The sequence below is a fragment of the Salminus brasiliensis genome, chromosome 8 (assembly GCF_030463535.1).
Source record: "Salminus brasiliensis chromosome 8, fSalBra1.hap2, whole genome shotgun sequence".
Lineage (NCBI taxonomy): Eukaryota > Metazoa > Chordata > Actinopteri > Characiformes > Bryconidae > Salminus > Salminus brasiliensis.
In genome coordinates this window covers 4339821-4362486 of record NC_132885.1, presented here as the reverse complement: position 1 = coordinate 4362486, position 22666 = coordinate 4339821, and the positions used below count along the sequence as shown (strand labels likewise).

The window sequence follows — 22666 nt, the reverse complement described above, 5'->3', positions numbered from 1 at the left end:
ACTTCTGGTGGGGCTGTTCTCTGGTCACAGAAGTTTTTCGGCCTGCTGGCGGATCAAAGGCTGTTTAATGGGCTAATGTTTATTATTTATTAACACACATCAAGAAATGCTCATAAACCAGGGAGATGTAAACAATGCACTTTATACAACATTTTATTACTTTATTACAGTCGTATGACCAGGGTTATGTTAACAGCAGAGACGAACAACGTGAGAGCTTTTTTAATACCTCATTATTAGGAACAGGAAGTTGATCACATTGTTAAAAACAGATTCATAACAGATGATTCTCAGATGTGTTGAGGTTGGGAGTGAATGCGTTTGGTGTTAAAAGCATCACATACACTACAGGTCAAAAGTTTTAGAACACTCCCAGTTCTTCTTACTGCCACTTCACCTGCAGTCCAACCTGCAGCTCCAGCTGGAACTGAGACCTGCTCCCTTCCAGCTTTAAGTATGGCTCGGTTCGGCCGGCCATCCCTCAAAATCCACGAGCGTCCAGACTTTTTTCTGTCCTGCACCAAAATGGTGGAACGTACTTCTCCTGGGTGTCCGAACAGCAGAGTCCAATGCTCGCTGTCTTAAAACCCAGACTGAAGACCCTCCTCCTCTTCTGAGAGGACTTGGGTGAAGAGTAGAGTATTATGGCCTCCATATTGACTTGTGTTTAGTAGAGTCTAAGATTAGAGGAGCTTAGAATTTTTAGTCTATTTAAACTAGCTGAGGTTTTTCGTGGGTAAACAGCGAAGCGAAGCTCTGGAGAAGAGCATCTGCTAAATATTGTAAATGTAAATGTGTTAAGCTGCTGAGCTTTGAGGTGTAGTCATGTCAGCAGCCCATCACACAAGCAGCTGTTCTGACCTCTCAGAAACTGGCCTTCTGATGATGTTATGGATTTGAGGGGGTCAGACCTCTTCCTCTACTAGATCTCTTCAGTTTCCTCCAGTTTCTAACTGGAGTCTTCTGATGGGGTAGAAGATGGTCCTCACCACATGCTGGCTTTATCTAGAGGAAAGAGCTCCACTGGTAAGAGCTAGACTGCTCTATCTGGGGTTCTGTTTTCAGGGTCTTTTTCTAGTCATTATGAGAGCAGTCTGGGGATGCAGTATTGGGTAAATACTAAGGTAGAGAGAGCAGCAACACACTCATTTATTAACCAAAGACTTGACAAAGACAAAGACTCCATAAAAAGGACCCTCAAAAGCTCTGACAGTTTACTGTCTACTGCCTAAGCCTTGGCTACACTACAGGATTTCTATATTCGAGGCCGCTTATAAAAGCACTGGGTATCTCATACCTCCCCACTGAGTTTTGCTGATGTTTACAAAAATGCCAATCGCACTAAACGACTAGGGATCATCCACCACACAACTTCAAACTGTTGCTGAACCGAACCTCTCTGACCGAACCAAACACATACCTAAGCCCCATGCATGCCTTGTATTACCCTAGAAGATGTGCCACTGACCCAAAACAAAAGATAGGTGAAAACGCCTTGGGGTGAGTTTGTGATGGAAAGACTGAGTCAGCAAGGTCTGTACAGACTGCAGAGGATGTTGGAGGTGAGGAGCACATACTATGGAGTACTAAATGGAGCTGCAGTTTCGGCAGCTGCAGTGTACTAGTGCCAAAATATAGCTGCTGCATCATTTAAGGAGGTATGTAAAAAATTAATTAATAAGAAACTAGTTGCGTTAATCTCTGTTTTCATTGGCTGTTGATGGAACCCGTTCAGACTGAGTTACTGGTCAGTATACACTACTAGATTACGCTCGAGTTCCAAAAAAATCCAATGATTAATGCACTCCGACTGGTCTGAAATGCGATCGGGAGTCTGGGTCTTTAACACACTACTTGATTCTCTCTCCAACTGTCGACTCCGACAGACGAAAAAAATCTCCAGACTAGAGCCGACCAGCACAGACTCAGCCAGGCTAAAAATGAGATAAAAAAAATTGCGTAGTGTAACCCTGGCTTATCTTTTGTACTGTTTGAGGTCATTGGAAATGTATCATTTTAGGTTTCTGTAAATAATCTGTAAATAATATTGTTGTTGCTTTTTTACTTCTATTATTTATATGTTGTATATAGTGGTAATTGATCTGTTTTAGCATCTGAATGTCTTGCTATCCCTTTTCTGCCTTGACACTAAGAATCTCCCCACTGTGGGACTAATAAAGGATTATCATTATATGTCAATAAAAACTGGAAAAATTAGGTGGTGTCCTAAAACTTTTGACCGATACTGTATCTTGGAAGCTTGCTATCCTGAGAAAACTGTTCTAATTCTGACAGCAGACAGAACCTACCTTAAATAAATCTAAATACAAACATGACAATCAGAAAACCTCTGTAAAATGAAGGTGTGTCAGTTCTGTTACCAGTGATTGTGAGTAAGTGACGCGACTTTGCGCTCCTATGAATCCTTAGAGTCAGATTTCAGGTTTTCAGGTGATCAGGTGATTAGAGAAAGGAGAACTGTTTAAAGGGTCCGTGTGTTATAAAACCAGCAGGTAGAGGAGCCACAGGAGGACACACAGGGTGCCGAAGCAGGTTTGCCAGTCCAGCTTGAGTGTATCAAGGTCATGGCAGGTGTTACCTTTGACGTGCAGCATGGAGCTGGAGGAGACTGTGCCGGCAGAGTTTGAGGCAGTAACCACATACTGACCCGAGTCTCCCTCAGCAGCGCTCTCAATGTACAACACATGCTTGCCTTCTTTATGGGACAGTGACAAGCGCTCGTCACTGGTCACTTTCTGTCCATTCTTGAACCTGAGGCACAGAGCGAATCATCACATCACACAATCACAGCACAGCAAGAAACAGAGCACACAGATCAATGTGGCCGGCAGTACAGGGGTGAAGTGGGAGGTTAGAAACATGGAGAAATGGTGACGTTAGAGCTGGGAATCTACAATAACAACAAAAACTGGGGTTAGTGGAAGTGGGAGAGAAGATACAGCACTGCTAAATGTGTAGTAGTGAGCCTGTTTACACTGGGTATTAATAGGAGTTTCATATCCGGATCGGATCTGGATCTGGATTGCTTCAAAAACGACATTAAAACATGCATAATATACTTTATACTTTATTAGTAAAATTTGAGAAATGTGTTGAAATCACACACACAGCTTTTAGGCAATCATTTCATTACCTGTTGTCCAGTGAAGAAGAACCTTGTAAAGGCCTAAAAAAACATCACTTAATATAAAAGTTCTTCACCAGTTTAAAGTTCTTAAAGTGTTATTTCTATGTTGTCACTCTAAGAACCATTTGAAGCACCCATTCTTCAGCTATGGCAGGTGTAGATGATCAATCACAGCCGGTAGCATGTCAATGTGAGAACCCTCTATTGTTCCGTAGTATTGTGGTAGCCCCCCCCCCCCCCCCCCATCATTCTTCAAAATTGCTCACAGTCTCCCAGAGCCAGACCACATAAAAGTACAAAGTAGAAAGTAGAAATCCACCCCAGTATTTTGTACCAACTGCCTGAACAGAGATGGGGCGTATTTTTATTTTCAGAACCTGGATTTGAACTTTCTGGACCAGAATTAGCTCAGCCCAGGCAGTTGGAGCAAAATCCTGAGGTGGATTTTTACTTTCTGGACCTGGATTTTCCATTTCTACTTTGTACTATTATGTGGTCTGGCTCTGGAAGACTGTGAGCAGTTTTGAAGAACAATGGGGGGTCCCACAATACTATGAAACAATAGAGGGTTCTCACATTGACATGCTACCGGCTGTGATTGATCATCCGCTGAAGAATGGATTCTTCAAATGGTTCTTAGAGTGACGACATAGAAATAACACTTTAAGAACCCTATAAGAACTTTTAAGTGGTGAAAAACTTTTATATTAAGTGATGGTTTTTTAGGCCTTTACAAGGTTCTTCTTCACTGGACAACAGGAAATGATTGGCCCAGTTAATGAAATGATTGCCTAAATGCTGTGTGTGTGATTTCAACAAAATTATCACATTTTACTAATAAAAATGACTTAAAGAAAGGCTTCCTTCTTGTTTTTTTCAGTATTTTTGAAATGCTCTGTACTGTTACAGTACAATACGTTGATCACTTAAAGCAGCAGTATGTGAGAATTGCAATTTTGGGCTTCTGGCCTTCGTCTACAGTCAGGAAGTATCATTTGCATTAGGAGCCACTGTTCAAAGAAACGCTTTTCTGGACAAGCTGAGAGAAGCTGCAGGAGCTTGATCTGAAGGTAGAGCAGCATGTGGGCTGAGGCGGTAGAGTAATACTACAGGATTTTACAGTAATATGGGTTACGCAGCATTACACAGTCCAGAGTCCAGAGTAGCAATGGTTGCTACAGGTGCTATTCTGCCTATTACACTGCGTTCACACTAGCAGGCAAGCGATCAGTCATTTCCTGTGGGAGTATGTGATCGGTTCCCACAATTTAGCAATAAGCGTTAAGCGACCAATTGAGTTGGGATTTTCTCAACTTTATGCAAATGAATTAGGAAGCAGTGAAGCAACAGTCTAAATGACTTCCTTGGACCAATTGTAGACACAGTGGGTCGAAGTCCCCAGCTTCTGCTACCTGAACTCTTTGTGCTATTCCCAACAGTGTGGTGCTAAACATAGAAGAGTGGCTCAAAACTGCTGTCATTTTTATTATTTAGTTAATTTTGAATTTATTTATTAAATACACATATTTAGTTATTTTAGAATTTTTTTTTTAGATTGTTAAGGAAAAAAACAACACAAACGGCCTCAAACACACCCACAAACCCCCCCGCTGGTGTGAATGCAGGGTTACAGGTACAACTGATATTTTAAGGTAAAAATGTTACATAATGCTGCTTTAAACCCTATTTTTTGATGTTTAGCTTTAAAAAATCCTAATTTTCTTTCTCTGTCGTCAAAAAAATGTGAATACTCAGTTACTAATATAATCAGAACTGTAAATAAGACTTAGGCCAGGTGATATTGTCTCAGTATCAACAACAGTTGTCTGCGTATCCTCTCCTGCTGCATGTCTACCTGAAGCGTCTAGCCATCTGGGAAATGAGACTACTTGTGTGTATCTGATGAGTTTGACTGGAGGTATGTAAAATAACACACTCTAAAGGGCTGCTAAAGGGCCACAATTATTTTCGGTAAGAAAACATATCAAAGAAGAAATCATGGACTACTTAGAGTTCCAAAAGGACCATTTTTCCACAAAACACAAGCACGACAAACTATGAACAATCTCTGAATGTCTAGGTTTTAGAGGTTGAGCTTGCTATGGGCTACCCACCAGGTTAAAGCAGGTTCAGGGAATCCAGTGACTTCCACCTCCAGGGTCACCGGAGAGCCCTCCATTACGGTGGCGTTAGCCAAGTGTTTGGAGAAGGTAGGGCCGTGCGCTGTTGCTAGGTTCCCCACGGCCCTGGCGCCGCTCGCACGCCTGATTTCCTCTCGGGTGGCCGTGGGCCTGCACAGCTCGGGCTCCTGCTCTGAGGTTAAGGGGGGTTTGGGGGAAGCATGCGTGTTACTGGCCCGAGCATGGCAGTGTCGAGCCGGGACGGGGTCATGCACACACTCCTGTGTCTCAGTTCGGCTCTCATGCACCGAGTATATGGCTTGGTGGCGCTCTGTGAGGTTTCCTGGCTTGCTGCTCTTCAGGATGCTGGAGATGGTGCTGGACACAATGGTTGGCGTGGGAACGCTCAGGGGGCTGTGGACAAAGGAAGAGGACTCGGCCCTGAAGCGGCCGGCCAGTCCTGCCGTTGGGGACGGGTAACTCTCCATTTGGCTGGACGCCCCGTGCTGGTGGGTGCTGTGGGAGCTCAAACAATAGCCATCCAGGTCCATGTTAGACTCAGGGGTTTCAGACAGAGGGGGCAGGGAAATGTCGTCTGGAGAAGTGCACTCGTATTCGTCGTTGGAGAAGGACTCCTCGGTAAGGTGGTCGTGCTGGAAGTCCCCGTCTAGGGGCAAGGAGAAGAGTTCTTCTTCAGCTGGAAGAGGAACTTCACTCTGTGAAACCACACATGAATATTTGGTTATATATATATATATGTGTATGTATTTATTTATTTATTTATTTGAGAATATTGTCCAAAAAAAAATATTTATATATATATTTTTCAATACTCTCTAATTAATTGATGACGTTGATGACGTGATGAAGTTAAAATGCTAGCAAGCATGTCCATTACATGTCCAGAAGTACTGGATGGAGCACCAACCATCCATCCATAATTCCAGAGAACACAGTTCTTCCACTGCTCCACAGCTCCTCAATGCTGGGGGGCTTTATACCCCTCTACTAGCCCACGCCTGGCATTATTAGACAGCATGGTGCCAATAGGTTCATGATGTTGATCTGCTCCAGAGAGTCCTATTCTACTGGCAGTACTTCTTCTCTACAGGGACTAGACAAGCTGTGTGTGGATTTGCAGATCTATGGTGGTAGGGGTGTGTCTTTTACACTGATGCTGCCGGGTACGCACCTTGAAGTGTGTGTGTACGGTGTGTGGAGTTGTGTGAGATCCACTAACGACCTGGATCTTGTCGTGGTGGGTGCCGTGGGCCGATGAAGCCTGCTTCTGTTCTCTCTGTGCGTCTGAGAAGCTGGGCAGGGAGGTGTCCTGAGATGTCCCCTTGGCCTTTTGGAGCGTGTAGAGTTTCCTGTCCCTTTCCACAGGTGAGCTGGACATACTAAAAGTGTGTGTGTGTGAAAAGGAGGTGTGTGTCTGCTCCTTCCTCTCCACCGTGGACTTGCTGGTGATGGTCTGCACTGTGCTGGTCTTTGAGTAGGCCTCCTGTGTGTAGCTGCGGGTCTCCGACAGCACTTTCTGCTGATCCAGTAAGTCCTGGCTTCGAGACTTGCGCAGCGGAGGCTTCTTGCTGTCTGGCTGCTTGGTAAGCGGATCCTCCTTGGTGCCGTCAGGCCCCGTCATTTCAGGAGTGTGACCAGTCTCCTTCGCCTCGGGCTGATAAAATCACACAAATAATTCCGGATGTGAATATCACTGAGCATATATCACTGCTGTTTTATAGAGATGGTTGACAGTGGTAACGGCCTCCACTTAACTGAACTGAAAACATGCTGGGTGAATGTCTGATGTCTAACATGAAAACTGCATTTACTGCTCAAAGCACAAAACCACTTACAAATGAAAGCTTCAATAACAGGGCTTTAATAACTGCCCGGGCACATAAAACAATTAGATAAGATAAAGGACTGAATGCTATTATCTATCAATTTCAGATTATATATATATATATATATATATATATATATATATACACACACATATATGTCCATATAGTAGTATTAGTCATATATGTATATACACATATTGAATTACTTACACTTTACTTAATTTTGGCTATTTTATTTTATAAAGCAGTTTAATTTGATAAATCATCTTTGCTTTATTTGCAAAGACGATTATTTGCTATGATCTTCTTTCATAAATGTTTATGCTTATATAAATCATACACTTTGCCTTATTGTTTCATGTGCCTTATTGTTATCAAAGCATTTCACTGCCAGCTTCTACTGTGTGTAACCTATACGTGTAATCTATAAACTATGAGGATCAAAATAATGAGGATAAAATAAAAATGAAGTATACAAAAATAAAATATATACAGAGCTAACAAGAAAAATAAAACAAAAATAATTATTATATTAATGTTAAAATATATATATTTTTAATGTTTATTTACTTCATTTACTACAAAACATGTACTATATTATAGCTATACTTTACTATATATACTAGTTTAGTATAGTATATATAGTAAAGTATAACTATAATATAGTATATTACACTATACTAAAACTTCTCTATGAAACCTAAAGTGGTTCTCTATGGCATCCTATAAAGAATGAACCACTGAAGCACTTTTAATGTAAGATTTCTTTTTTAACCCCGTTCTTGAGCTTCTCTGGGTGGACACATTTTGGCAGGGGTGGTGGACGGAAATCATGCCCGAACAAAAAGCTGGCTATGTTCTGGCGTATGCTTTTAGAACATCCTCAGACCTTAGGGTTCGAACAGCTAGACGTCTGAGGTATCGTGTCTCAAGCCAATTGGAGATCAGGTGGGAGAGTCTGGAATGGCTTTAGGCTCAGAGGCTACTTAGATGGTAAAGTGATGTTTGACATTCGCAGTTTCCTTCAAAACCAGTATTTACTGAATTGTACTGAGTTTCTATCAGAGATTAAGCTTTAACTCCCATCACTGTCCTTACTCCATGCAGTTTAATATTAGGGACCAAGGCCAAATGACCTACAGAAAAAGTCGCAATATTCATTTACTCATTCTTTCGTTAATTTTCTTCTTCTTATAATAATAATAATAATAATAATAATAATAATAGTTGTTGTTGTGTGCAATTATAAACTCTGAAATTTCTGAATGCAGATATTGTCACTATAAGGATTCTCTTATCGGCACAGGCCTGCTGTTATCAATGCTTACAGTTTCTATGGTGTCGTATGGCTTGTTGTCCTCAGCACTGTGCTGCTTCAAAGACTCCGCCTGGAGAAAAACACATGGTAATATAATTTTACTACACTGCTCACAAACATGGCATGTTGTTGGTGTGGCGCAACAGATAACACCACTACCTGTCAGTGAGCTGCCACACCACGTGGGAGACTTGGGTTCGATTCCTGGTCTGGGTGACTGTGCTGCGCTACACCAATAAGAAAGAGTCCTTGGGCAAGACTCCTAACACTACATTGGCCTACATCTGTAATACGGGTAACCTTGTAAGTCACTCTGGATAAGAGCGTCAGCTAAATGCCATAAATGTAAATGTAACATGCTATGCTTTAAGCAACATTTTAAACAACAAGAAACTGAACAGGTCTGGATTCCCTGTAAACGTGATTGAGCAATAGGTTCATTTCAATTCAGTGGATTTTAATTTTAGTTTTAATGAATAATTTTCATTTATTATGAAACGATCAACAGCTCTGTCCACCGTTATGAACACCTTTACAGTTTGCTGTTCAACACTGACACCAGTACATCCTGTGCATTAACGTATGAACCTGCTGTGATTATGAGGGTTATTATTATACAATATTTCCCTGTTTAACTAAGTAAAGTTAGAGTTGCAACATTTACATTTAGAGTATTTAGCAGACGCAAGACGGAGCTGCTGTACATCCTGGGAACTACTGGACCTAAAAACTACTGGACCTAAAAACCTTTGAGAACTCACTGATCACTCCTTCTACAGAAGCTTGAAGCCTTGGTGTAGTGATGGATGATCAGTTATCGTTCTCAGGTCATGTTGCAAACATAACTCGGTCCTGCAGATTTCTCTTGTACAACATCTAGAGAATTCCACCCTTCCTCTCTAGAGAGGCCGCCCAGGTGCTCGTTCAGTCTCTCGTCACTTCCAGACTTGACTACTGCAACTCTCTTCTGGCTGGTCTCCCTCTGCCCACCATCAGGCTCCTGCAGCTTATCCAGAATGCAGCGGCACGGGTCGTCTTCAACGTTCCTAAATTCAGCCATGTCTCTCCACTGCTGCGTTCTCTCTTCACTGGCTTCCTGTAGCTGCTGCCCTCATCAGATTCAGACCCCTGACTCTGGCCTACAAAGTCAAGAACGGACCAGCCCCTCCATACCTGATGGCAATGGTCAAAAGCAGATCCGCACTGAGAGCCCTTCCAGCTTCAAGTACGGCTCGGCTCGACCCGCCATCCTTTAAGATCCACGGAAGACGAGCGTCCAGACTTTTTTCTGTCCTGCACCGAAGTGGTGGAACGAACTTCCCCTGAGTGTCCGAACAGCAGAGTCCAACGCTCACTGTCCTTCAACCCAGACTGAAGACCCTCCTCTTCTGAGAGTACTTGGGCGAATAGCAGAGTGGTCTCCTTACTGACTTGTGTTTAGTAGAGTCTAAGATTAGAGGATCTTTGAATTATTAGTATATTTAAACTAGCTGAGGTTTTTCTTGGGTAAATAGTAAAGCACTTTTGTAAGTTGCTCTGGAGAAGAGCGTCTGCTAAATGTCTTAAATGTAAATGTAACTGTGAGGTCTTCAAGTCTGGACCCACCTGCGATTCTGTGGGGATCTTTAAACATTGATCAAACCATTACTCACCTGTAGCTTGGCTTCAAGGTCTAAAAGTCCACTGGAGAGCTCCTTTATTGATTCCACTATTTCAGTGTGCTTGTTAACGGTTTTCTCAGTGTACTTCTTTCCTTCCTCAGCGCCTGCAGGAGGAGTGATGTGGGCCTCGATTATTCACAAGTGTATTTTCAGGACTTTTGCCCAATTAAAGCACTACTTGGATTTAGCACCACCACAAACATTAACAGGCAGAATCACTCTACAAACAAAGCAAATCAGACCAATTTCATTTCAGAAGAGAAATCTATAAGGGATGTAATGCTTGTATTTTTAACCCTTAAATGAATGGCCGCTTTACAATATTGTGTGAAACAGGTGGATGAGCTTTGCCGCTCTGAAAAGAGCTCAAGCTCACTCATTTCCAGGCCTGATGGAGGTGCGAGAAGACCATCAACACCTAAAATAATGTTATACTTTTAATCTATCATTTAAAGTGGACCACATACACACACACGTAAACTAGTCAGCATACACTAGCTTACTAAATATATATTGCAGGTGCAAGTATATATTTATTTATATAACAAATAATAATAATAATAATAATAATAATAATAATAATAATATACTGTAGGTGCAAGTATATATTTATTTATATAACTAATAATAATAATAATAATAATAATAATAATAATTTATATTTCAGGTGCAAGTGTATATTTATTTATCAAACTAATAATAATAATAATAATAATAATAATAAGTTATATTTCAGGTGCAAGTATATATATTCATAAAACAAATGAACAATAATAATAATAATAATAATAATAATAATTTATATTTCAGGTGCAAGTGCAGACTGCATTAAATCTACAGCAGTGTAATATCTCACCATGCAGACGCACTGCCAGCTCCATAATCTGACTGATCCGTTCCTCCTGCTGTGGAATTGTGGGCCAGACGAATTTCTCAAACTGCTTATGGAGAGTGGTGATGGCCTCCTTGGTTTTGCACTGAGACGAGTATTTGCCCACTCTCACGATGGTGGAGCTTGCCTCATCACACCAGAACTGATACTGAGGATCAAAGAGAAAATCAAAGCCAATCAAAGAAGTTTTATAAAGAGAAAAGAACACTGACAGTCCCGTGTCTTGTAGTGATTGATGTTTATCAGTACACGGTTCAACAAAAATGACAAGTAATTGAACTGGGATTATTCTCCTCACAAATACTTTCAATAAAGCATTATTTGAACGAACACTATAAATAATGGTTAATAAATAGTATTTATTTTGTTGAATAAATCTGGTTTAATGGCTTGTTACTACATAAAGTCATTTTATAAGTCGACTGGACTTATAAATAGCGTACAAAAGCACTGTTACATTATACATTGCACTGCGTCTCATAGCAGCAAAGCAGATGATGTTAATGCTGAGTCTACTGAGGGCTCTGAAGCTTCTCCTGTTTCTCATGGTGGAAGCAAAAGTCCACTGCTGCACGGTCCTTGTTAGTAGTTTTGTATTATTGATGAATGTAAATAAAAAAAAAAGGCCGAGATCATCATTATCATTTACATCCTCACAGTTATCAGAATAAATAAATCTAATTAAATTAAATTAAAATAAAGATGCTACAGAGGTTTGTTAAGCACTTACTGCAGGAACCCTTTGCACAGTCACACTGCACCCACTAAGACTTTCCCCACCCACACCTACACCTCAACTCACACCTATCCAGAGCCTTTAGTAAATAATGTAAACATTCAGATTATATAAAACCTGTACATTTAACTGCTTTTACCAGAACAATACTGTAAATAGAGGGTGTGTGTAATGTGTGTGTATGTGTGTGTGTGTGTGAGTGTGTGTGAGTGTGTGTTCACTACCACAGATGGGTCAAATGCAGAGGACACATTTCGCTGTACAGTGACAAATACATGCACCTTAATCTTTTACAGGTTTAAAGAAGTGGAATTAAAGGTTCTTTACTAATCTGAAGGTTCTTCACACTCCAATCTCTTTCCTTTATGACCACGGTTCTGCGATTTTAGCTAAAAAGATTTTTTAAAAGGTCCAATTACAGAAAGTCTAGTTACTCAAGCCAAGGTCCGGAACATCATAATGTCTACCTTACATTAACATTCAGTGCCATATCCTGAGTACCAAAGTAGCCTAGCGTCCACTGTATGTGTTCAACAACTCAATGTCCAATCAAATTACAGTTCAATAACAATTCAGTTATATAATACACATTATTAATATATAACAATAATATAAAAATGATAAATAATGATCACTTTTTTTTCTTTTTTCATTTACAGTAAAATTTTAACCTACAGTGTATCACAAAAGTGAGTACACCCCTCACATTTCTGCAGATATTTAAGTATATCTTTTCATGGGACAACACTGACAACCTTACACACTGAAAAGTCATCTGTGTGCAGCTTATATAACAGTGTACATTTATTCTTCCCTCAAAATAACTCAAAATACAGTCATTAATGTCTAAACCACCGGCAACAGAAGTGAGTACACCCCTTAGTGAAAGTTCCTGAAGTGTCAGTATTGGCCAGTGTGGCCAGAAGAAATTAATGGCTGTGTATTGAGTTATTTTGGGGGAAGAATAAATGTACACTGTTATATAAACTGCACACAAACGACTTTTCATTGTGTCAAAGTGTCATTTTGTCAGTGTTGTCCCATGAAAAGATATACTTAAATATCTGCAGAAATGTGAGGGTGTGCTCACTTTTGTGATACACTGTAGAATAATGCTTTTTAATGCATGTGCATTAAAATAAAGCGCTTGATAGCTCAGCTCGTCTCGTCTCGTCTCGTCTCGTTGTCCTGCTGCTGGACAGCTTTTAATAATGGCCACGGTCTCTGAACATGTGAGCCATACTGGTTCAGAACTGGGCATGTAAAGAATAAACCTGTCCGAGACGATTCTGGATTAAAAGCTCAGAATTTCGTCCACTTTTCTCTTCATAGAGTCGCCTTTTGAATTTAATTATTAAAATAATTGAATTATTACTCACTACAGAGAAGTTTGCTGGTGGGCCACAGGCTGTTTAAGGGGATAACATTCCCCTGACTCGCTCTCTTTCTCCTCTTGTGTGTGTGTGCCACTGACTCGAGTCACAGTGATTGGTCTGGGAGATTTCTGGCCTGCTAAACCTGTACCGTAAAGGCCAGGACCAGGTCCAAATAGGACAGCATCTGCTCCCATTACTGACCTCTGTTCTATGGCATCGCTCAAATCACACCACTATAGAGTGTATGTTAGATGGTGCTAGTGAATGTGTCTTCTGAGCTTTTCCACACCTCTTCCACGGCTTGCTGTAGCTTCATGCTGAGGTCCAGGTTCTGCTTGTACTCCTCCACCGTCCTGTCAAAATCTCCCACCTGCCTCTGCAGCTCATTGACGGCATCCTCCAGCTCTCTGGGGCTGCTGCCAATCAAATGCTTCTCGCTGCTGCTGGACAGCTTCAGTGTGAAGGCCTGTAGCTTCTTCTTCACAACCTGCAACACAAAGCAGGACCTGGTTCAGACCCTAACTAACGCATCAGAAACTGCCAAACAGATACACTATAAGGACAAAAGTATTGGGACACCTTCTTAGTTATTGTTTCTTCTGAAATCAAGGGTATTAAAAAGAGCTGATCCTGCTTTGGTTGGAGTAACTGTCTCTACTGTCCAGGGAAGAAGGGTTTCTACTGGATTTTGGAGGAGGAGCATTGCTGTGAGGATTTGATTGCATTCAGTGAGGTCAGGATGTTGGACGATGATCATCACCCCACCTCATCATTCTCAACTTCCCAGCTCATCCCAAAAGTACTGGATGGAGCACCATCATTCATCATTCCAGAGAACGCAGTTCCTCCACTGCTCCACAGCTCCTCAATGCTGGGGGGCTTTATATCCCTCTACTAGCCCACACCTGGCATTATTAGGCAGCATGGTGCCAACAGGTTCAATGATGATTGATCTGCTTCTGATTCTATTGGCAGCACTTCTTCTCTACAGGGATTAGACAAGCTGTGTTTGTGTCTGTGTGCATTTGCACATCTGTGTCAGCAATGGGTGCAACTTAAAGTAGCTGAATGCATTCATTAGAAGGGGTGTCCACAAGTATTTGGACACACAGCATATCAGTAAAGATTATTGAAGTGTAAGCTTCACCTGTAGCTTCTCGCCGTATATCTCTATCTGCTGCATCTGGTTTTTCACTGCTTTCAGGTTCCTCAGCTTCTCGTTTTTCTTCATGTAGTTGAACTTCAAATTGTTAAACTTCTTCTTCAGGTCTTTAAAAGATTCCTTCAGCTGAAAAAACGAAGAGAAACCAATCTCTGATTATGAGTCAATCCGAAAACATCTACGCAATGACTGGCCATCACATCTCACATCTCCATTACTCCAAACACTGCACTGTCTGCACTCATATGATCAGTGTGTGTGTGCATATGTGTGTGTGTGTTTGTGTGTACACTTCAGGGTCAAAGGGGGGAAAACCCAGGCCTCCGCGGAGGAGAAGGGCAGCAAATGGCTGGGGTCCGTCAGAGAGGATTATTTTAGATGGTTTAATGCTCGGGTTGGGGGTGATTTATAGTACAGGGCCATTTTTGACCATCCCGACGGGCTTTTGCAATGGTGTAGAGTCTCCAAATGATCGGCTCATGTGTCATCCAAGAACAGCTGCAGCCCAGTATAGAGTCTAAAGAGCCTTACAGGACACAACTAACCTACAGGGGGAGTCTCCTGTACTGAGAATGAAAGAAAGAGAGAGAGAGAAGAGGGGGAGGGGGGTTTGGGGGTCTGAACTGAAATAGGAGAGCAAGCAAGCGAGTGAGAGAGAAAGAAAGCAAGAGGACGAGAGACACCAAAAGAGAGCAGAAAACAGTAAGGGTGAGGGAGAGAGAGAGAGATTGTGTGACTCTCTCATGGTGGGAGTGTAAACAGTATTCCAGCTTCTTCCTCTTTAACTGGGCTTTAAAACACACACACACACACACACACACACACACACACACACCTGCTGCCCCTCCAGGTCCTCTGAGCCACACACAGCCAGGCATGAAGTGAACTGTGATAAAGTGCTGTCAGTGTGAAAGACAGTGAGAGACAAATGGACAGGGATGTATTAATAGTGAGAGTTTCTGTGTTTTAATGCAATGGGTATTTTATATATATATATATATATATATATATATATATATATATATATATATATATATATATATATATATATATATATATTTCTGTTTATTATATTTGTTTTTAGGTTTTATATATGATTTCTATCCATTTTCACCCCAATTTGGATCACCAATTACCCAACCCATGCACATGCTCCTTCCATCACATGCAAGGATGGATGAAGGCCGACACCCGCCTCTCCCCTGACCAGCCACCGCCTCTCTTTCTGAAAGTGCCGTGTACCTGGCTCTGATCTGTCTGATTGGCCAGCACTGGAGGGATGTGAGGAGAATGTGCCAAACTGGTTCAGACCCTTCCTAAAACATCAGACACTGAGCAAAACCCTCAAATACACCATATGGACAAAAGTATTGGGACACCTGCTCATACATTGTGTCTTTTGAAATCAAGGGTATAAAAAGGAGTTGGTCCTGCTTTTATTGGAGTGACTGTTAGACTGCTAGATTTTGAAGAAACATTCCTGTGAGGATGTGATTGCATTCAGCCATAAGATGGTTAGTGAGGTCAAGATGTTGGATGATTGCCACCCCACCCCATCCTTTTTCCGAACTGCTGACAGTGTGTAAAATGTTTTATGACCATTTATGTCAATAAAAGCATTTTTCTATTACATTTTTAACTGTTCAGCTTTATTTTCAGAGTTCAGTTAAATGTTAAATGCTCTTCTTGCTGCTATTTCAGATTAGACTTATCTGTAATACGTCGCTATATCACTGCTGTCCAATAAAAACATTTTTCTCCATGGTTTGAACCCTAATTCTGTATGAATGGTTAAAAATAAATAGATTGAGTAAAAATAGAAATAAATAGAGTTCCATAAATTATGTCATAGAAGAACCATAAAGAACCACATAGAACAAAAGAGTGGGAGAGCACGGGATAAAAAAAAGCGAGAGAGCAAGCGAGAGAGAGAACAAGAGCATGAGAGAGCGTAAGAGAGTGAGCAGGTGAATGTGCGAGAGAGAGAGAGAGAGAGAGAGAGAGAGAGAGAGAGAGAGAGAGAGAGAGAGAGAGAAATGTGAGAAGAGAACAAGAGCAGGAGACAGAATGAGAAAAAGTAAGAGTGCGAGAGTGAGCGAAAGCAAGCGAAGGAGTAAGAGAGTGAGAGCGCAAGAGAGAAAGTGAGAAAAGAATGAGAGTGAGTAAGAGACAGAGAATGAGAGTGAGTGAGAGCATGCGAGAGTGAGAGAGAGCAAAAGCAAGAGAAAGCGAGAGAGAGAACAAGAGCATGAGAGAGGGTAAGAGAGTGAGCAGGTGAATGTGCGAGAGAGAGAGAGAGTGAGACAGAGAATGAGAAAAAGTAAGAGCGCGAGAGAGCAAGCGAAAAATCAAGAGAGCATGAGAGTGAGAGAGTGAGCAAGAGAGAGAGTGAGAGCAAAAGAGAGAGAATGTGAAATCGTAAAGGAACTAGACAGCGAGAGAGAGAATGAGAAAAAAAGTGAGAGAGAGAGCAAGAGCATGAGAGAGAGTGAGAGAGTGAGAATGAGAATGTGAAAGCGAGAGAGAACTAGACAGAGAGAATGAGAAAAAGTGAGAGAGCGCGAGAGAGCAAGCAAAAGCAAAGGGCAACCGAGAGAGAGAGAGAGAAGAAGAGAGCATGAAAGAGAGAGGAAGAGGACAAGAGATAGTGAGAAAGAGCAAATGAGAGAACAAGTGAGAGAGCGAGAGCAAGGGAGAGAGTGTCAGCTCCAGCCTCCTGATGAGCAGCAGCAACTGGCGGAGCTGAAATTCCGGGCTGTTTACTCATGCATATTTATGACTGTGAGTGTGTGTGAGTGTGTGTGTGAGTGTGTGTGAGTGTATGTACATTATCCTGGCAGATGAGACATGACCACACACATAATCATCAAATAGAGACACACACACACACACTCTCTGTCTCTCTCTTTCTCTCTCTCTCTCTCTCTCTCTCTCTCTCTCTCTCTAAACAGTTCAACAAACCAAATAATACAGCAGTAATAACAGCATGCTGACTGCCAACAAGACAAACCGACCTCCTGAGGAGCCCCACCTTGCTGCTTTTCAGTTAGAGACTGTAGCTTATATATATATATATATATATATATATATATATATATATATATATATATATATTAGGCGGTATATTAACCAAACTGTGATGTTCTAGATGACTAGAGGGTCAGAACCATCTCCAGAACATCAGGTAGGTCTTTTGGGATGGTATGCAGTGGTCAGGATCTACCAAATGTGCACCAAGTAAGGACAACCAGTGACTTCAGGGTCATGGGCACCCAAGGCTCAAGGAGGCCACACCTCACAACTTACAGGACTTAGAATAAACTAATAATTCAAAGATCCTCTAATCTTAGACTCTACTAAACACAAGTCAGTAAGGTGACCATAATACTTTGCTATTCGCCCAAGTACTCTCTGAAGAGGAGGGTCTTCCGTCTGGGTTTGAGGACAGCGAGTGTTGGACTCAGCCATTCTGACACCCAGGGGAAGTTCGTTCCACCACTTCGGTGCAGGACAGAAAACTTTTGGATCACAGTCCAACCCATGATGTGCTAGTGGCTTCAGGCAGACTCTACATACCTTTGAACATAATCTGACACCTTGGAGTTTTGGGGTCTGGCTTTCTGGCCACCAGCCTAAAAATTCTCAAAGCTCTCCCTGCTTTCTTACCGTCTCCTCCCACATCAGCATAACCTGGTTGAATGGTCCAAACCGGCAAAGTGAAGTTAAGCCCCTCCTCCTCACAATCTAACAGCCTATAAATTACTACCTCATTTTTTTTGACAAAAGTATTGGGACACCTGCTCATTCATTGTTTTTTTGGGGGGGAATAAGGCTTTGAACTTTCTGGAGATTCTGGAGAAGCATTGCTGTGAGGGTTTGATTGCTTTCAGCAACAAGAGGGTTAGTGAGGTCAGGATGTTGGATGATCACCACCCCACCAACTCCCCAACTCCCCTAAAAGTATTGGGTGGAGCACCACCAACATTCCAGAGAACACAGTTCTTCCACTGCTCCACAGCAGCTCAATGCTGGGGGGCTTTATACCCCTCTACTAGCCCACGCCTGGCATTAGACAGCATGGTGCCAATAGCTTCATGATGTTGATCTGCTCCAGAGTCCTATTCTATTGGCAGAACTTCTCTACAGGGACTAGGGACTAGCAATAGGTGCAACTTAAAGTAGCTGAATGAGTCCATTAGAAGAGGGTGTGGACATATATTTGTATCCGGAGCTCGGACAGCGTTCCCCAGAGTACAATTAAAAGGTGGGGGTTCTAATAAAGGTGTCTAATAAAGTAGATCCTGGTGACTTTAATAGAAAATCTATGGTGGAAATAAACTCCAGTGCAATTTGATCATAAAGACGAAACCGAACAGCCACGGCAATGAGACAGATACGACACACACCCAGTGTAAGTCCTATATGTACAGCTGCAGTCATATCCCCCAGCTCTATTTAAAGCCAGGCTTCTCTGAGTAATGCAGCTGGTGATAAATTTAAAGGTCATGGCATGTTACGCGACCTGGGTGAGTTTGGTGCCACGGCAGAACTGCCCTCTGCTGGGCAGAATGGGCCTGTGTGTTTAAAGCATTGCTAGTTAAACAGTGCTAATGCTCTGTGAGTTTTGGGGATCTGAAATAATGTGATTATCATTCTGTTCTATTTGTATCTCTGAATCAAGTGCAGGCCTCATTAGAGATGCCATTTGAACAGATTAAGAGTCTTCATCATGTGGCCCTCTGGGCTCTGAATGTTGTGAGCGTTACACTAAACCTCTAGTTGTTGATCTCAGTCCCACAGGACCTCTAAGCAGCTCGGGTTCTCTTTACAGGATTGAGCTCATCAGTTAATCCTGTCATGAGACGAGTCAGATGTATAATATTAAAATGAGTTTATACTGGCACAGAAAACCAGTTTGTGGCCTACAGCTTTCACACTACAGTACAATCAATAAATCAATCAATCAATCAATCAATTAATATATATTTATATAGGCTTTTTACAACAAATGTCAGTAGGGCAGGGGTATAGTCAGTTGTACTGGTAGGGCAGGGGTACTGTCAGTTGTACTGGTAGGGCAGGGGTATAGTCAGGTGTGTTGGTAGGGCAGGGGTATAGTCAGGTGTGCTGGTAGGGCAGGGGTATAGTCAGTTGTACTGGTAGGGCAGGGGTATTGTCAGTTGTACTGGTAGGGCAGGGGTATAGTCAGTTGTACTGGTAGGGCAGGGGTATTGTCAGTTGTACTGGTAGGGCAGGGGTATAGTCAGGTGTGCTGGTAGGGCAGGGGTATAGTCAGTTGTACTGGTAGGGCAGGGGTATTGTCAGTTGTACTGGTAGGGCAGGGGTATTGTCAGTTGTACTGGTAGGGCAGGGGTATAGTCAGTTGTACTGGTAGGGCAGAGGTATAGTCAGGTGTGCTGGTAGGGCAGAGGTATAGTCAGGTGTGCTGGTAGGGCAGGGGTATAGTCAGGTGTGCTGGTAGGGCAGGGGTATAGTCAGTTGTACTGGTAGGGCAGGGGTATTGTCAGTTGTACTGGTAGGGCAGGGGTATTGTCAGTTGTACTGGTAGGGCAGGGGTATAGTCAGTTGTACTGGTAGGGCAGGGGTATTGTCAGTTGTACTGGTAGGGCAGGGGTATAGTCAGTTGTACTGGTAGGGCAGGGGTATAGTCAGTTGTACTGGTAGGGCAGGGGTATAGTCAGGTGTGCTGGTAGGGCAGGGGTATAGTCAGTTGTACTGGTAGGGCAGGGGTATAGTCAGGTGTGCTGGTAGGGCAGGGGTATAGTCAGTTGTACTGGTAGGGCAGGGGTATAGTCAGGTGTGCTGGTAGGGCAGGGGTATTGTCAGTTGTACTGGTAGGGCAGGGGTATAGTCAGGTGTGCTGGTAGGGCAGGGGTACTGTCAGTTGTACTGGTAGGGCAGGGGTATAGTCAGCTGTACTGGTAGGGCAGGGGTATAGTCAGGTGTACTGGTAGGGCAGGGGTATAGTCAGGTGTACTGGTAGGGCAGGGGTATAGTCAGGTGTGCTGGTAGGGCAGGGGTATAGTCAGGTGTGCTGGTAGGGCAGGGGTATAGTCAGGTGTGCTGGTAGGGCAGGGGTATAGTCAGTTGTACTGGTAGGGCAGGGGTACTGTCAGTTGTACTGGTAGGGCAGGGGTATAGTCAGGTGTGCTGGTAGGGCAGGGGTATAGTCAGTTGTACTGGTAGGGCAGGGGTATTGTCAGTTGTACTGGTAGGACAGGGGTATAGTTAGGTGTGCTGGTAGGGCAGGGGTATAGTCAGGTGTGCTGGTAGGGCAGAGGTATAGTCAGGTGTGCTGGTAGGGCAGGGGTATAGTCAGGTGTGCTGGTAGGGCAGGGGTATAGTCAGGTGTACTGGAAGGGTGTGTGTGATAGAGGGGAATCAAACCAGGGGGTGGAACTGGCTGTGAAAATCAGAGTGAAGAGCTGCTGATCTGGGCAGTAAGTGTTTATCTGCTCAGTAAATCACTGATATTAGAATAAACACTAATAATAACACTCCTACAGAAAGTGGTGGTTCATCTGTGTTCATCATTAGAACATTTCCAAAGTTCTCCTCTCTCATGGAGTCTAGTATTATTTAGAGTTCTCCTCAGATCAACACCTGGTTTGGTGGTAAATCAGGGCTTAATGATGGGAAATCAGGTGAGCTGCTGCTGCTGCTGATGGAGGTGAACACTGACACAAATAACTCCTGTCCAAATACCAAATATAGCTGAATTGTCTTGTTACCAGGCCATCATGTGTCATCACGTGTTCCTCAGCTAGGAATTCTTATCAAAAACTGATAAGACAGTGATCTGCTTTCATTCGTACCCCTATCTATACGCCAATCTGCCAGACATTAAAAGAGAGGAAAACTGACTGCTTCTGTCAGCATTAGTTATCTCTCAGCAGATGAGTCACAAAACTACTGATGAGCCAAACTTTCCACAGACCCATCAGTGTTACTCTGACAGGCTGTAGAAAACTCTTGGGAGATCTCCACTAGAGGGAGACAGATAGTAATCTATGAATGATCTATTCGGCATCATGACAGTGACTTTGTGTTATAATGTCGGTACATAAGAGGCCAAAGTTTCTTTATAGGAGAAATAGGGTAACACCTTTTAATCTTTTGTAGATGTTTCGCTTCTCTTTAACAAACTTTCATCAGAATATCTATTAAAAGGAACTACTTTAAGAATGCATATATATATATACAGTCGTGACACAGGGCGTGACTTCATCCCAAACCAGGAAGCTGATTGCCTTTTTTGTTCAGGGGTGCGGGACTTTATCCATAAACAGACGCCATGTTGAGCATTACGAGAGCTCAACAAGTTCAACAATTGACCGTCTCCTCATTTATAACGCCTCTGGGTGACTTACTGGAAGAGTTCTTCTGTTTCCACTCAGCCCGAGTCCATATAAGACTCCCACTCCTCACACTAATACAACTCTGCTCTCCACTCTCACACCAGAGTGATGGAGCTGCAGCTGTGTGGTCGTGTTGCCTTCTGGCCCATGCGGTCACGTGACAGACAGCTGCTCAGTCTGTGTGTTCTCACCGCAGCTCAGCGTCCAGACTATGTTAGCGCGAGAAACGTGTGTGATGACATCATCAACTAATTGACTATTAAATTAGTTGCCAACGAATTTGGTCATTGATTGATTTGATTAGTTGTCGCACTACTAATGGATGCAGTCTTAAAATTAAAGGTGCTTGAAAAGGTTCTTTGAGTGACACCACTGAAGAACCACTTACTAAAGGCTTGAAGAACCTTTGAGAGGTCTAAAGAACCTTCAATTGGTGTAATGGTTCTTCACTAATGTAAAGGTTCTTCACACTCCACTCTCTCTATTACAAATACTGGGTAAACATTTGCCAATATCCCAAAGGGGTTTTAAGAAGAAACGTCATCTTAAGAATGGTGGGTGGATAAAGCCCAAGATTGTTCATGGAACCAAAAGTGGTTCTTCTATGGCCTTACTCAAAGACCCTTTTAAAGAACCTTAATTTGTAAGCGTTTTTAATAGAGTCTATTCAAATTAACCCTAAACCATAAACTTAATCTCAAATCCGAACCCTAATCCTAAACAATAAACAAAGAGTTTCACCAGATCATCTATAAAAGACTGTCAAAACAATGTGACCAAAAATAGAAATACCAGTGAAACATCTAAAACACATGCGCCGATACAGAACCAGGGACAGAGTGTGTGTAAGGGAAGCCAGCTGGCTTTCTGTGCTTTGGTAGGTCTTTAATATAATCCTGGGGCCTGGTTTATTTTTGGGTAAGTGACTGATAACACTGGAATCCTCGCTGCTCTCCGGAGTGGCAGGAGACAAATGGCAGAATCCCACCGACACAAGGCCTCCCAGCCTAGAGACTAAACTTAACGA

The 22666-nt window shown here is 42.5% G+C and overlaps 1 protein-coding gene across 1 annotated transcript in view; it reads right to left on the bottom strand.

Annotated features, from left to right (window-relative positions):
- Window positions 1-189: 189 nt before the first annotated feature.
- Window positions 190-22666, bottom strand: part of ccdc141 (coiled-coil domain containing 141) — a 65745-nt gene continuing 43268 nt past the window's right edge. Inside the window, exons 18-25 of the mRNA XM_072685412.1 lie at window positions 14246-14386; window positions 13388-13585; window positions 10951-11134; window positions 10086-10198; window positions 8444-8503; window positions 6461-6943; window positions 5263-5984; window positions 190-2772 (exon numbers count right to left, since the gene is read on the bottom strand). Coding sequence (XP_072541513.1) covers window positions 2499-2772; window positions 5263-5984; window positions 6461-6943; window positions 8444-8503; window positions 10086-10198; window positions 10951-11134; window positions 13388-13585; window positions 14246-14386 — 2175 coding nt within the window. The 3' untranslated portion in view covers window positions 190-2498. The remainder of the gene's footprint in view (window positions 2773-5262; window positions 5985-6460; window positions 6944-8443; window positions 8504-10085; window positions 10199-10950; window positions 11135-13387; window positions 13586-14245; window positions 14387-22666) is intronic.